Source organism: Vicugna pacos, chromosome 8, assembly GCF_048564905.1.
Source record: "Vicugna pacos chromosome 8, VicPac4, whole genome shotgun sequence".
In the NCBI taxonomy this organism is placed as follows: Eukaryota; Metazoa; Chordata; class Mammalia; order Artiodactyla; family Camelidae; genus Vicugna; species Vicugna pacos.
Genome location: NC_132994.1, coordinates 34,392,012 through 34,406,438, shown reverse-complemented (window position 1 = coordinate 34,406,438; position 14,427 = coordinate 34,392,012). Strand labels below are relative to the sequence as shown.

The 14,427-nt window shown below is 40.6% G+C and overlaps 1 protein-coding gene and 1 long non-coding RNA gene across 3 annotated transcripts in view; one reads left to right on the top strand and one right to left on the bottom strand.

The window, feature by feature from the left end:
- LOC102529311 (coiled-coil domain-containing protein 162) overlaps positions 1–14,427 on the bottom strand; it is a 151,914-nt gene that overhangs the window by 84,852 nt on the left and 52,635 nt on the right. For both annotated transcript variants that reach the window (XM_072965712.1, XM_072965713.1), the window contains 5 exons: positions 11,957–12,149; positions 9,969–10,096; positions 4,469–4,669; positions 3,652–3,773; positions 1,542–1,770 (listed from right to left, as the gene is read on the bottom strand). In XM_072965712.1, coding sequence (XP_072821813.1) covers positions 1,542–1,770; positions 3,652–3,773; positions 4,469–4,669; positions 9,969–10,096; positions 11,957–12,149 — 873 coding nt within the window. The remainder of the gene's footprint in view (positions 1–1,541; positions 1,771–3,651; positions 3,774–4,468; positions 4,670–9,968; positions 10,097–11,956; positions 12,150–14,427) is intronic.
- LOC140697693 (uncharacterized) lies at positions 5,222–10,342 on the top strand. Its single transcript, XR_012074920.1, has 2 exons — positions 5,222–5,510; positions 9,959–10,342. It is a non-coding gene; the product is annotated as an uncharacterized lncRNA (long non-coding RNA).

Sequence of the window (14,427 nt, the reverse complement as noted above, 5' to 3'; positions counted from 1 at the left end):
CAATAAACTAAGAGAAAGAACAGAAAATTACAAAAAATACAGCTAGTAACAAGACATTTGGAAGAATAATCTCAACAAATAGCAAAGAAAGAAAATTAACAGTGTAATGCTATTTAATATGTATATAGTATATGTATATAATATATGTGTGTATATATAATGTACATATGTACATTATACATAACATGTATATATTATTAGCAGTGACATCATAAGCTTACACCTAATACTGTAGGGTAGAGCAGAACTGGTACTCTTGTACACTATCAGTGGCATTATAATTTGGCACATTTCTGGAAAGCTGTCAACATATATTCAAACATGTAAATTTTATTTCAGCGAATCCACTTCCAAGAATCTATCAAAAGAAATTGATTCAAAATATGGAAAAATCTGTGAGCATGGAGATGTACCTTGCAGCATTTTTAATAATGATAAACAATTGTAAACTATTTGAATGCTCATCAATAGGGAAATGGTGGGATAAATTATGATCATCACTTAAGGGAATTATGTGGTCAAAAAGGTGAATATAAAGACTAGTTAGCAATAAGGATATTAGCAATATAACAAAGACTAGTTTGCAATATAATATGTTAACTGAGAAAAACAGGAGACCATGTATGAAGGATATGATTAGAAATATGTAAAACATATATATGAAGAATACTTGAATTCAGAAAAATGATTACAAATACATTTGAATGGTTACTTTTAGAGTAATTTTTTGCTTTCCTATTTTGCTAAAATTCTGAATTTTTTCAATCAATTTAAAAGAAAATAAAACTTTGGATAGGAAGGGACAGGAGGCTGAGGAATTCCTGTGAAACAGGTATTTTTGGCAGCTTGGAGCCTTTGAAAATTCCTTCATCCTACAGCAAGTATCCACACAGAGTAAGATCAAATTAGGAACCTAGGCTCAACTATGACAGCCTTAATAGAAAAAGAAAAGAACTAAAATCCAATTACAAATGCCTTGTAAATCATTGGGTCACAGTTTGAGCCACAGAGCATTAGAGCCGGAAGTGGCTTTAGTGATCACTGGGCTGGCTTCCACCTGCCCCAGCCCCCACCCCCCAGCACACAAACATAATGTTGCAAGATGGGAAAAGTAAGGCTCAGAGTCACACAGCAAGTTACTGGCAGGGCTGAACTTGAGTCTAGGTCACTGACTCCTCACTCAATGCCGTCTCTCCTCTACCAGATCTCAGCTCAGGGCGAAAGAGCATGTTTTAGGAAGAGTATTGGAAAGAAAAAAAATTTAATTAAAAATATATATTGTTAAAATGTAGATAATAAACCATACCCATGTACATCTCCCTTTAAATTTTAACTGTAGCAGCATCCTGACAAACTAGAAAATTTGACCAAAAGCGGAAAAAAAAAACCCCATAAAAATGTTGGCAAGCCCTAGGACTATGATCTGTCTCTGGCCAGATAATGGGGAAATAGAGCCAAACGTAAAAACAAAGCTAAGTAGTAACATCTGGGAGGAAACAATCTCTTTGCCAAGGACCCACCTACCCCTTCAGAGAACATACATCTTTCTGGAGCTGTGCACTATACCAGGACTCAGGCTTGGCCGGGGTGAGCCACACATCCAGGGCCAGCTGCAGCACGTGCCTCTCCAGCGAAATGAGGGCGCTGGCCGACATGGGCCTGCAGGTGTGGCGGGCCTCCCTGAGGAGGTGCTCAAGGGCTCTGGAGATGCAGGAAGCTAGGCCCAGGGAAGGGTGGAACTCCAGCAGATAAATGTTTTTCAAAGCTGGGCTTAATGAAGAGAAACAATGAATGACAATTTTACACAACGAACAACTTAATCTGTGTCCAAAGATATTTGAATTTGATATTTTTCAAGACCAATAAAACAGCTCTTATAATCCAGGGCCTTATAAAAACCTGGAAGCTCAAAGGGGCTTCAGAGGCTGTCCAGGGAACCCACCGGGTTATACAACATGCTCTGTGCTTTAATGTGCACCCTTTTAAAATTGGAAGACACAGGAGTTTAATCTAAAAGTCAATAAGAATAAGAGCCATTGTAAGTCAAATCATTATACTGTACACCTTAAACTTATACAGTGCTGTATGTCAATTATATCTCAATAAAATTGAAAAAGATTCCAAAACTGTATATGGCAAACCTTTCAACATTTCAATAATCAATAGTTAGCCAAATATTTGAAAACAAAATAACTTAAAATAAGTGACTAAATATTAAATAATTTCCATGATTATTGCTATTTTTTACCTGAGTCTTTATCCTTTTTTTCCTCAAAATGATAACAGATGAAGATGATTTTTAAGTTCTATACACAACTGCTGGAATCATTCATGTTTGCCATAAAAATGTTATATTTTATAAATGAATGAGGCCAGAAATGATAAAACACTTGTCTATGGGTTATCCCTTTGGAAATTAAGGATACAGCACCAGTCAAGTCAAGGGCCTTTCTATACCTCCACAGAACTAAAGAACATAAATACTTCTCAAACCAATGCAAATGTGATTCTTCTTAGTCCAAGGTCTTAGAAACTACAACCCCGAGACTGGAAAGGAATCTCATCAAGCAAGTATCCTTTGCTTTTCAGACTATTCTGACAGGTCTTAGTAACCATACAGTCCTAGCATATTCCACCAAAACCTGCTTCCTGAACAGCATATTCTTGCCATTGCAAGCTGCACACACACACAGCTGGTGTCTCAAGCTTACTGCAGTGAAAAACTCAGTCCTGAGAAAGGTCTTTGGAGAAAATGCAGTCTTGTGCCTGGAGCTCCCAGGGTTCTTTCTCAAGAGTCAAGGTTACAATCTCAGCTATGAAATCCCTTGGCACCCTACCGATCCATCGGGTGATGGACCAAGATGACACTAGAGCTCACTGTGGTGATTTCTTACTGAAAGTCTGGCTGTACTGCTGGACTGTACGCTTCACAGGAGCATAGGGCCATGACTCTGTTGTTCATATGTGTGTCCCCAGCTCCTAACACACTGCCTGGTACACGTAAATCCTCAAAAAATACTTGTTGGCTGTTGAGAAGAGCTGGACAATTTCTCTACCCATTTGGAGGCAACAGAGAGGTTGTGATCTTGGGTGGCACAGATCAACTTGAGGCTTGTCACCAGCTTTCCAGTTCCTCTGTTGCTTCAAAGGCTGTAAAGGAATGGTGGGGGGAAATCATACTACTTATCAAGGGGGTGACTTTATGTACTCTCTCTGAGTGATCTCAGGAAATTTAATCCACTCCTTAAAGGGGGGTGGGTCACAAGGTAAGTCTACAGAAACCTTTTCGTTGACACTTGCTAGAAGAAAGAAATTCCTTTTTGAGAAACTTTTAAATGTTTCCATGTTTCATATATGTTGGCCTGTGTGGCACCTGTGATAGCATCCTCTGACAGTATTTGAAGAGAAACATTTTTAGGGACTTCTCAAGGGAGTGAAGACTCTGCATCCAGTGGCATAAGTTTAAATTCCAGCCTCCTTATCCTTTATTTACAAAGTGAACCCTTCTTCTGTGGCTTTTATATCTATTTCTCGCATCTCCAAATATTTGAAAGGTGCTTTGTAGAATAGTATTTGACTTAACGTCATACCCTTAAATTATCTTGAAGAAATTATCTAAATGTAAAATGTCTAAAGACAGCACCGACTTACCAGCTATTGTTGATGGAAATGAGTTGTTTGCAAATTATGTTGAGAGGAAGTCCAAATGTAGTGCTATCATCTGGATGGCTGTCTTGCCAAAGTCTCCGGACATACTCCCGCTGACACTCTATCTAGAAATGTAGCATGAAAGTTAAAATTAGAAAAGTTAAACTTTCCCATAGATGTGAGTTATGAGCCTTGGCATGAGAAGAGCAGAACATCAGCCCTTTGCGTCTCTTCATTACTTAACTAATTTTCACTCAGACGTGGTTTTGGAGATTCATTCACACAGAGACACACTTGTCTTTTTGTCTGAGCCAAGGGTCAGCCAGGAAAAAGCAAAGGCAACTAGCTTCAGGCAATCTCAGGAGGCCCAAGAAAACTTTCTGTCAAATAATTGACTGAGAGGAAAAAATTCTAACCAGGCCTAAGGTAATGGCAACGATCGTTTTCTCCTTAGCTTCTCCCCAGAGGACAGACTGTGCTCCTTTCCTGTAGGGTTCTAAAAATGGTTTCGACCTTTTAAAAAATAAATATAATTTTACACACTAATGTTTCACAGAGGGTTAGGGTTATTTCTTTCACTACCAATAAACTCTATGATTGAATGAAAACAGGTTGTCAATTCTTTGTAACCATTCAGTCTAATTAGGGTTGGAAATCTCCCTTTAAGACTGGAGTTATGCTTGGAATTCAACAATGCAAATAAGCTTATAAATAAACATGATGAAACCTAGATTCTAGACCAGCGCTGATAGGAAGACACAATTTCAGTGTTTTCCATCCTCTTCTCACAGGGGATATTTTAAAGCCCAAATGTACTCACATGCTGGTTGAGAAGGCCCCTCACTAGCTGCAGGTGAAGCCTCAGGCAGGCGCATTCATCTCGGTAGGCCTTAATGAAGTAAGGCTGGCTGAGATCAAACCTTGCGCACCTGTGCATGATGTCAGTGATCACTTGTGCTAAGGCAAACCTCTCCTCTGGGTCCAACGCATGCTGGTAGGCCTCAAAGTAACTGTCAAGAAGCTGCAAATAAGGTTGATAGTCAGAGAACAGGGTCCAGCAAAAAGAGATGAGTCCCCACCCACTCCAGGCTTTGGGAAAACTCCTCACCATCAGCAGGAGAGAGACAGCTCTGAACTTCTGGATACTGGCCCAGTGTGGGCAGCTGCAGCACCAAAGCAACTCAGAGTGATTAGGAAACCCACAGACCAAGTTAGGGAGGGCGAGGAAAAAGCACTCGTTTTGCCTCCGTCCCCCCTTCCTTGGCTCTCCATAAGTAAAAGAAGGGTTATACAGTGAAAAATATATCTAGTAGTTATAAGCACCAGTAAGATAGAGCGGTCAATGTCACTTTGTCAAATATACTTTTCTCCAACACCGTTTCCCCACAGACCCACTCTCCTTCCTGCATTTCACTTTATCACCAAAGGTGGGCAGGAGGCCTCCACCTCACTTCTACACCCTCAGCCCCATTAATGACCTCATAACTGTTTGCCGGAGTTTCACCTATGTAGTAACGATGGGGCGTGGTTGTGGTTAGAATATAAACATAAAGGCATTAATCCCAGATCGGAATCCACTAGGAAGGGCCTATCTAGGAATTCTCCTGCTCATCGAGGAAGCTTCTGTTTTAGTGGAGTTCCCAAGACTTTTCTAAAAACTGAAGAGAGCTTCCAGATGCTAACCACTAAAAGGATTCTTAGAGAATTCAGAAAAAGATGCTATTTTACTTTTACATTTGTCTATAAGCTTAAGGGATTTCTGTTCTGTGTGTAAATTCTATTTGTGTATAATTAGTCATGGTGCTAATCAGAAAAAGCTCTTCAGAGATCACTGGGCTGGAATCCCAAACAGGAACCTAAGGGTAAGATCTGTAAGCAGTTCCAAACAATGGAATTACTGTTTTAGGGTTGTTTTAAAAATTTCATAAGCCTTAGACACATTTATTTTTGGAGACCCCATCCCATGTTATATCAAATATATTAAAACTCACATCCCAATCAGTTTTCTTCTGTAAAAATGTTAAATGGTATTTATAATTTTGCTTTTCAAATATTTGGCTGTGAGCAATACATTTAATTAATAATTGGCTATGACTTCTGAGCAGCATATACTTTAGTATTCTTATGGAATGAGATCTGATCCACAAATTGTTTTCAAATGTAATGAGATGTTTACAAGTGCTCAGCTAATTTTTTTACATTTTATGGGCAAGTCATTTAAGAATTTGTCTATTTTATATTTTCGTATTTCTGAGTAACACTTTTTTTTTTCTCTCAGATCTCACATATTTCCAATGGTCCCTGAAAAGCTTAGATCCTAAACACCAAGTTTATATTACCTGATGGATAAGTCAACTCTGACAGAAAGCTTCTGAACTTTCAGTCCCCCTGGATTACAATGGAACAAATTCCTTTTCTCTGTCGGCTTAATCCAACATCTCCTCCCTCAGAGTTTTAACTCAACATCTCCCTCCCCAGTCTTCTTTCACCAGCTCCTCTATTGGAGGTTTCACTCTTCTGCAAGGCCTCAGCTCCCAAGGTAGCTTTATCACCAAAGGCACAGGTGTGCCCAGTGTGTGCATTTAATTGGCAGCAAGAAGTAGGCAGTTGAGGTTGCAATTTCTACCAGCCCAACAGCCTAGCACACACTGAGATACATTAGAGAAAGAATGTGTTTTGTTTCCTTGGGTGCAGGTATTCCTGGTGGTTTCAGGTCAGGAAGTCAGCCCTCTTGACAATCTAAGGAATTTCCTAAAAGGAGATAAACAGGCCCTTTCATTATGTGGCGTCCATAGCTAAGAATGCAAGACCAGAAAGTCTTGAGAAGGCGTAAGCAGTACTTGAATATAGGTGGCAACAACGGAGAGGGGAGCCAAGGAACCAAGTGGCAGGAAAAGCCAAGAGCAGACTCTCCGTCTTGCTATTGTGGCTTCCGTGGCTCCTAAGGAGATAAGAGCTCCAGAATCAATAGCAGAATAGGAATCAAACACTGCCTTAGTAACAGATGTCCAGTGTCTGAGGGCTTCAACACTAAGGCTGCAGGATGGAGAGCCTGGGGCATTTCATTTAGAATCCAGTTTTGCAGGATGCCCCTTGGTCTACAGAATCTTGGGTCACCCTTAGTATAAAAAGGCTAACATCAAAACAAGCAAAAGCCTTGGGATATAGAGTGAGCTCCACAGGTTAGAAACTCATATACCTCAGAGTGGGAAATGAAGGGAAGGTGGAGATCCCCTTGCCTTTAAGTGAGCCCAGGGAAAATGAAGCGGGCAGGGTGATCTGAATGACCTTGTTCAGTCCACAGAGTCCTACTCAAAAGTAGCATTCGGTTAAATAGCAGAAGACAAAGCAGAAACAAAGGAGCGACTAGATGGGGCAAGAAGGGTGTCACTTAGTATCCTTGGGGGAGATTAGGAAAGAAACAATTACTTCTCTAAGCCATTCTGGAGGAACCTGAATCTTTCTGGCTGGGCTAGGGCAATCCCAGGAGCTGGTTTATAGTATTTGTATTGCTTTGACCTGTTTTCATACAAAGAGCCCTATTGTTTGGTTATTTGACAGGGGAAGTTGGTGGGGAGGGTTCTTGCTGGTGATACCAAGCTGCAGAGGCTGGTGCTACATTGCCATGATCACTTCATTGTTGGTAGGATTGCCAGATTTAGCAAACAAAAATATAGGTCATCTAGTTAAATTTGAACTGCTGATAAACAACTGACACTTCTTTAGTATATCACAAATATTTTACCTGGCAACCCTAGCTGTTGAGAAGGAAAATGTGGCTCTTTAAATTGACAAGCCTTTTTGCAAGCTTTGGCCTCCACCTCAAGAAGCTCTCAGATGGCCCTTTGCATAATTTTATTATGATTTTTTCCCCAACATGGGTAGGACTGTGATCTTTCTGCCTTGTGGGTTCTATTTATTATCTGTTTGCTAACTGGCCCATTTCCATTTAAACTGTGGGCTGGTATTTGTCTAAGAAGTCTCTAGCCTTGCCAAATGTCACCTGTGTGTGCCAAGGGCCAACTCTCAGGCAAAATAATATGTGGTACTCACTGACTGTAGGTATCAAATATTGGAGGAAATAGAAAAATAGCCAGAATGAATAATCTCAAACCCTACTGTTTATATTCTTTTTACCTCAACCTTTTTTTTACTTCTTGGATTTAAAAAACTTTTAAAAACAGTATTTTAGGTCAAATGAAAGTGCAAAACAGAAAATCAATGTTGGACACAACTTGTCATAGACTTTTTTTCTTTTCTTTTTTTTTTTTTCTTTTTTTTTCAGTGCTCTGAACACATTCAAATTGCCCTGAAAATGTGTCCTCTAGTGGCTGTGGAGAGAATTAGCAGTTTGGTATAAATGTCACTTAGGAGCTGGTACAGCTGATGCCTGGTTTCTCTGAGCCTCTTAATCCACCTAAATTCACACCAGCTCTATTTTTATGAGCCTCTTACATAATATGGTTACTTTAAAGGTTTAAGACAACCCAGTGTGTTCGAGCAATTCTTAACTCCAGTGATTCCAATAAATTTGACAATCAAAACAGCTGAGGATACTTGGCAGTAGAATCAGTACTGGGGGAAATCAATTGTACTGTAGATAAAAATCTGATTTATCCATTAAAAATGGGCTCTTTCAACAATTTCTGATTTAGAAGGCCACATTTTCCAGTTTTGGCACAGATAGCTTAGTTTCTATAGAGAACTTATTCTCAGGGTAGAAAGGAGGGAGATATTTTCAGTGATTGTTTTAAGTTAAAATAATTTCATATCCCTTAGAAGAAACTAGTGGACAGCCCTGGTGGCTTAGCACAGAATGAACCCTAGGCCAAAGTGAGGAGAAACTGGTTTGTTTTTCATTACTCTCTGGACTTCTATTCTTCCCTAGTCATGCCTGGGGCCTCCACTGGGGGCCTATAAGAACTGAAAGTGGAGGTGGAGAGAGTACAGAAAAGGGGAGTTGTTTAAAACACATGCCTGGACCAAAAACTTGTGGAATTTGAGGATTCTGTCTTATATTTAATGCATCTTCTCCAGTTTCTACACTGTGAGCCTAATTATCTCATTTATTCAGTTGATCACAGTATGGTTCTAATTGGCAGATCAAGGCTGCAGATGCAAACTCTAGAGGTCAGTTACCTTTGAAAAGAGGAATCATTTTCAAAGCCCAAGACTTGTACACTTTAAGTCCAGCCAGTTGTTTTCAAAAACTGGGTGACCTATAACTCCGTGAGTAACAGACCAGTGAGTAGATGAAATGGTAAACCATCTATTCTACCAGAAAAACAGTTCAGAGAAAACACTGCCACTTCCCCATTTCTGACCACATCACAATGCACTGTAACGTGGCTTCCACCTCCACTACTCTTTTAAGAGAGTCCTACAAAGCTGGCAATGACCTCCTGAGGGCTGAGCCCACTGTCTGGCTTTTAGGACTCACCTTTCTTGATGTTTCACTCTACTCCATGCTAGTAACCATCCTTTCCTAATTAAAATGTTCTTTGTCTCGTGGGCTTTCCTAACACTGTCCCTCCTTTTTTTTCCCTGCAGTCTCTTTGGCTACTTTCTTCTTGCTCCTCTCATGGATTCTTGTTTCATGACCTTTCCCTTAAATGTAAGTGTCCCCAGGGACCCATTTCAGGCATCTCTGGCTTTTCCTAGTCATTTTGATTCATTACTATGGTTCAGCCTCAATGTTCATACCTCAGCTCATACCTGCTCCTGAGCCTACAAAACAGTCACACCTGGGTTTTAGCAAACTTTCCTCACGCGCCTTATGTCCTAGTCTCAATCCTACCTTCCCATCTAAAGACACCCCTCTTCCTTCATTCTGTTTCGGTCAATAGCCTCCTCCCTGACCCTGAGGAAGTGATTTTAATTCCACCCTCATTCTCTCACTCTGATATCCAGTCTGCAAATCCTGCCATTTGCTTTCACCCACTCACATGTGGCACACATTTCTAAGATTGGTCAGTTTGTCTGTGTTTAGCAAAGTGAAGCTTCCCTGACAGAACAATGAACATGAGAGGAATCATCATTCTTTCTCGCTAAAAGCATCTGTGTTATAAAGGGTCCTACATTATACAGCCCTCTAACTAATCATACCTAAAAGATAAAGTTGTATCCTTCACATTTGATTTTTTTATAACAAAAAAACCCCACAAAGAACATAAAATGTTCACATCCTTACAACTAGCTGAGATTATCTGAAGAATTATTATTTTCATTAGGAGCTGCCTTAAAAGACCCACTGGGTTTTAAAAAATACTGAGTTTTATTTAGAATATTTAACAGACGTTTTGTTTTCTAGGCAAAAATACCTGGCGCTTGTTTTCTAGAAGAGTTGCTTCCCAAGTCCACATGTCGTACAGCACAGCACATCTGTCCACACCTGCATGGGCCCATCCACAGTCATGGCCAGTATTGGAGTTGATGCCCACTTTGTGGCCTAGGAGAGAAGTGGATGAGAATGACCAGAGACAGGCCTCTCTACGAAGTTATTCTAGTAGAAAAGCTCCTCTCAGATTGTCAGCTCCACTTCAGGAATGAAAACGCTGAATCAGTAACTGGGATTCCAGAGAATCAGCTAATGAGCCCTGGGCAAGACGAGGCCCTAAGTTCATACTTGTTGACTTCTAAGTCAACAGAGGTTTTTGTCTTGACTTCTTAATATTAAATTTAAAGACTAATTTAAGGTAGAGTGCATGCTTAGCATGCACGAGGTCCTGGGTTCAATCTCCTGCACCTCCTCCAAATATACATTAATAAATAAGCCTAACTACCTCTGCCTCATAAAACAAAACAATACAAAAAGACTAATTTAAAAAATGTAACCAAAATTTCAGTTAACATGAAATATTTACTAAAATGTCTTCAAATCTGTCATTTAAAGGCAAAACAAACATTTCTTCTTCTGTAAAAATAGGTCCCTGGTGATTAAACAACAAATCTGCTATATAAATGGATGCTAGCCAAGTCAAAAAATTTCAGGGAAATTTCTAAGATATTCCTTAGCTATAGTAATTACTAACTTAAATCAATAAGTGAAATCATTGCCACTATTCAGCTAAAATATTTTCCCACTATATTAATGGAAATTTTCACTGTCAGCATTATTATTGCTTAAAATTTTAAGTGATCAGTTTTCAGGTGCTGGAGTTGAGTTTAATAATAATGGTATATGATGGGTACTGAACAAGAGAAAACTAGTCAGGAATTTCTCTAGCAGCAGTTGGGAAATCTTTTCACAATGGATGATCATGTATGTCCTCCCTAGCTCAGTGAGAGATGTTCATGGGGCTAAATGACTGCTAAGTGTTTCAATCAAAGTAAATTCTTAGCAGCTGGAAAGAGTCACATCGTACTGTAAATTAGTATCAGCAGAAATGATGCATTGGTATATAGGATGACTAGTAAAGATAAAAGCTAACAGCTGAAATTAAATGCCCTGCAATGTTGGATGCCTTCACTATATCCCATGATTCAGATCCCCAATGGTCTGTGGCAAAGAGAACAAAGAGTTCAATCCAATATTAAATTAATTCTGCCTGGGATCTGAAAAGTTAATTGTCAAACATTCTTAGGGCAGCATTTTATAACAGTATGAACATGAATTATCCTTAATTAAAGTCTTCATATGTTACAAAATAGCACAAACCCTTGCTAAATTTTCCTTCAGGTGTTGCAATGTGTTTAGAAACTCTTAAGTTCTTTCCAATGCAATGCGAATGCTATCATATTATTCCTAAAGGAATATTCTTACCTCACCTATTTCTAAAATTGGATAAATGTTAGTGATGCCCAAAGGAAGGGAGGATACAGGTTATGGGTTATTTGATTGCCCTGAGTAATGATTTCTCCCTCTGGGACTTGTCTGCTATTTTCCTAGCCAGGTGTCTTCTTGCATCCTGGTGGTTTTCTGTTAGGAACTCAGGAATATCTATACTTCTAACTGCAGTTTCCCCAAGGTCAATCACTGTTTTTGTCACTTTGATCATTAATTTCACTTGCTTACTTTCTGTCCCTGAGGGCCCTGCACTCAGTGGTGAAGCAGGAATGCTAATGGGCAACAAGTCTAAACAACAGTAAGAACTGTAATCAAGTCACAGTCTCCAAAAAATGAGGGACTTGAGCTGGAAACAAACCTTTTTCTAAAGTGGTGTGTACTGAGGAGGTGTATGTATGTGCTTAGTGAATTCTCAGATACTTTGGGATATGCATTTATATTTTGAGGTGGGAGGTGTTAAATAGAGCCCTTAGTGTTTTTTGTTTGTTTGGCTGGTTGATTTTTAAAAACCTCACTTCTGACCTTTTTCTTTCTCAATGTAATGGCTGGCCAGCAGCAGCAGCTCTGTCTCTAGTTCCTTCAGATCACTCAGGGCTTCATCATACACGACATACACTCCTTGCTGGTCCTGGGTGTGAATGCAGCCAGCAACCATGCAGTAGTAGTCATCCTGGTTCTCTACTTCTGAAAACTCCATGAACTGGACACTCTGAGCCTGGTGAAAGAAAGCCAAGCCTGGAAGTTACCGGAAGAGGGAGAGATCTATTTGTTAGCCCAAATGGACCGAACAGCAGACTTCTGCTCCCACATAGTGGGCTGTCAGCATGGAGCTGTAGACATGATGACTGTATAAAGAGCTATCTATATGTAGAGAAAAAGATATTAGCAAAGAATGTCGGCAGGGAAGGGTAGTTCCTGAGGTAGATAACCAGCTGATTAAGGTTTTCTGATTAACTCAGGATTATCTGGATAAATGTGGGCAATAGAGCCAAGTGTAAAAGTGATCTCTGAAGTCAGAGTGCCTGTGTTCAGATCCAGCCTCTGCCAGGATCTCAACTTGGGCAAGTTACACAGAGATTTGTAGTTTCCAATTCCTTATCTGTAACATGGGGGCAGTGAAGACACCCTAACAGTTGTAGGGATTTGTAGTTTCCAATTCCTTATCTGTAACATGGGGGCAGTGAAGACACCCTAACACTGCATATGAGGCCCTTGAGATCTAGAAACATTAGCTGTTAAAGATATTTTTGTTTTAATCTTATAAATACTTCTAAAGTGCATTAACACAATGTCAAGTCTTAGTAATACTCTGGGTTGAATAGTGTGTCCCCCCCAAATTCACGTCCACCTGAAACCTGTGAAGATGCCCTTATTTGGAAACAGAACCTTTGCAGATATACACAAGCTGAGGTCATACTGGATTAAGGTGGGTCCTAATCTAATGACTGGTGTTCTTATAAAAAGAGGAAAATTTGGAGACAAATACAAAGGGGAAAAGGGCACATGAAGGCAGAGGCAGAGACTGGAGTGATGCATCTATAAGCCACGGAACACCAAGGATTGCTGGCAACTACCAGAAGCTAGAAGAAGCTAGGAAGGATCTTCCTCTGGAGCATTCAGAGGGCACAGCCCGGCTGACACCCTGAGTTTGGATTTGTTGTCTCGAGAACTGTCAGAGAATAAATTTCTTTCCCAGTGGTTGTGAGCCACTCTCTTTGTGGAGCTTTGTTGTGGCAGCCCCAGGAAACTAGTACAAGTAATTTGCATATTCCAACCATAATTTTATTTTACTTTTTGGATGACTGAGGACCTATTGCTTCCCAAGAGTCATTATTCTAGTAATAATTCTCAGAATTTCAAACTTCTCCACCCTCTCAAGCCTCTGAATTCACTTCTCCTCTCCCCGGCCCCAGTGCCCAGCCTCCCTCAGTCTCCACAGAAGCCCTTCCATTTCCCCACTCACACACAAACACCACTGCTGCCCCTCCTCTCCTGCCTCCTCAGAACTGTAGGGGCTGATTCCACTCCCCTTCTCTAAAAGCCATTCCCTCCCACTCTGAAGCATATCCTCTCCTTGGACATTCAACTCATCTCAACCAGAGATTTCCCAGTTGACACTGAAACATCTCACAGCCGCTCACTTTAAGATATCCTCACACCCTTCCCCAGGCTCCACATTGTCTCTCCTCCTCACAGTCCATCTTCCTCAGATGTTCTCTGTACTCACTGTCTGCATCTCCTCACCACCTGCTTCTCGCCCATTCCCATCGGGCTTCTGTCTCCATCCAGCCACCCCAACCGCTTTCACTAAGACCAACAGTCCTTGCTCCACTTCCAGCAGACTGTGTTGAGTCATTTTACACAACCTCTCAGGAGCATCTGACAGTGTAGCACTCCCGGCTTCCTGACTCACACTCTGCCCTGGTCTTCCAGAACTCCATATTCTCCTTGTTCTCACCAACTTTCCAGCCCTTTCTTCTCTATCAGATCAGTACATGGTGGCCTCACTAAATCCCCGGTCCTAGAACCTCATCTTTCCCTCCTATAATCCTTTCTTAGGAGATAGTACAATTGCACAGCTGAGATTACCCTCTTTAAAGCTGTTTGCTCCCCAATTTATATCTCCAATCCAGATTTTCTAGAGCTTTAGACCCATTTAGCATCTGTTCCTGGGCATCTCAAAGGCCCCTCAGATTTAACATGCTCAAATCACGTGATCTTTCCCCACAAACCCAGGCCACCTCCAGCTGCCCCATTTTAGTAAATAGCACCACCACCCATCCACTTCCTCTAGCATGAATCATTCCTGACATCTCTTTCTGACTCAGCCTACACATCCAGTCTATCACCAAGTCTTGTTGATTTTACTTCCTATCTCTCAAATCCACCCACTTGCCTGCATTTCCACCCACCACTGTAGTCCAAGCTGTTATTACCATGCACTAGAACTAGTTTAGGAGCTTCTAAACTGGTCTAGCCTCTTAATTGGTCTA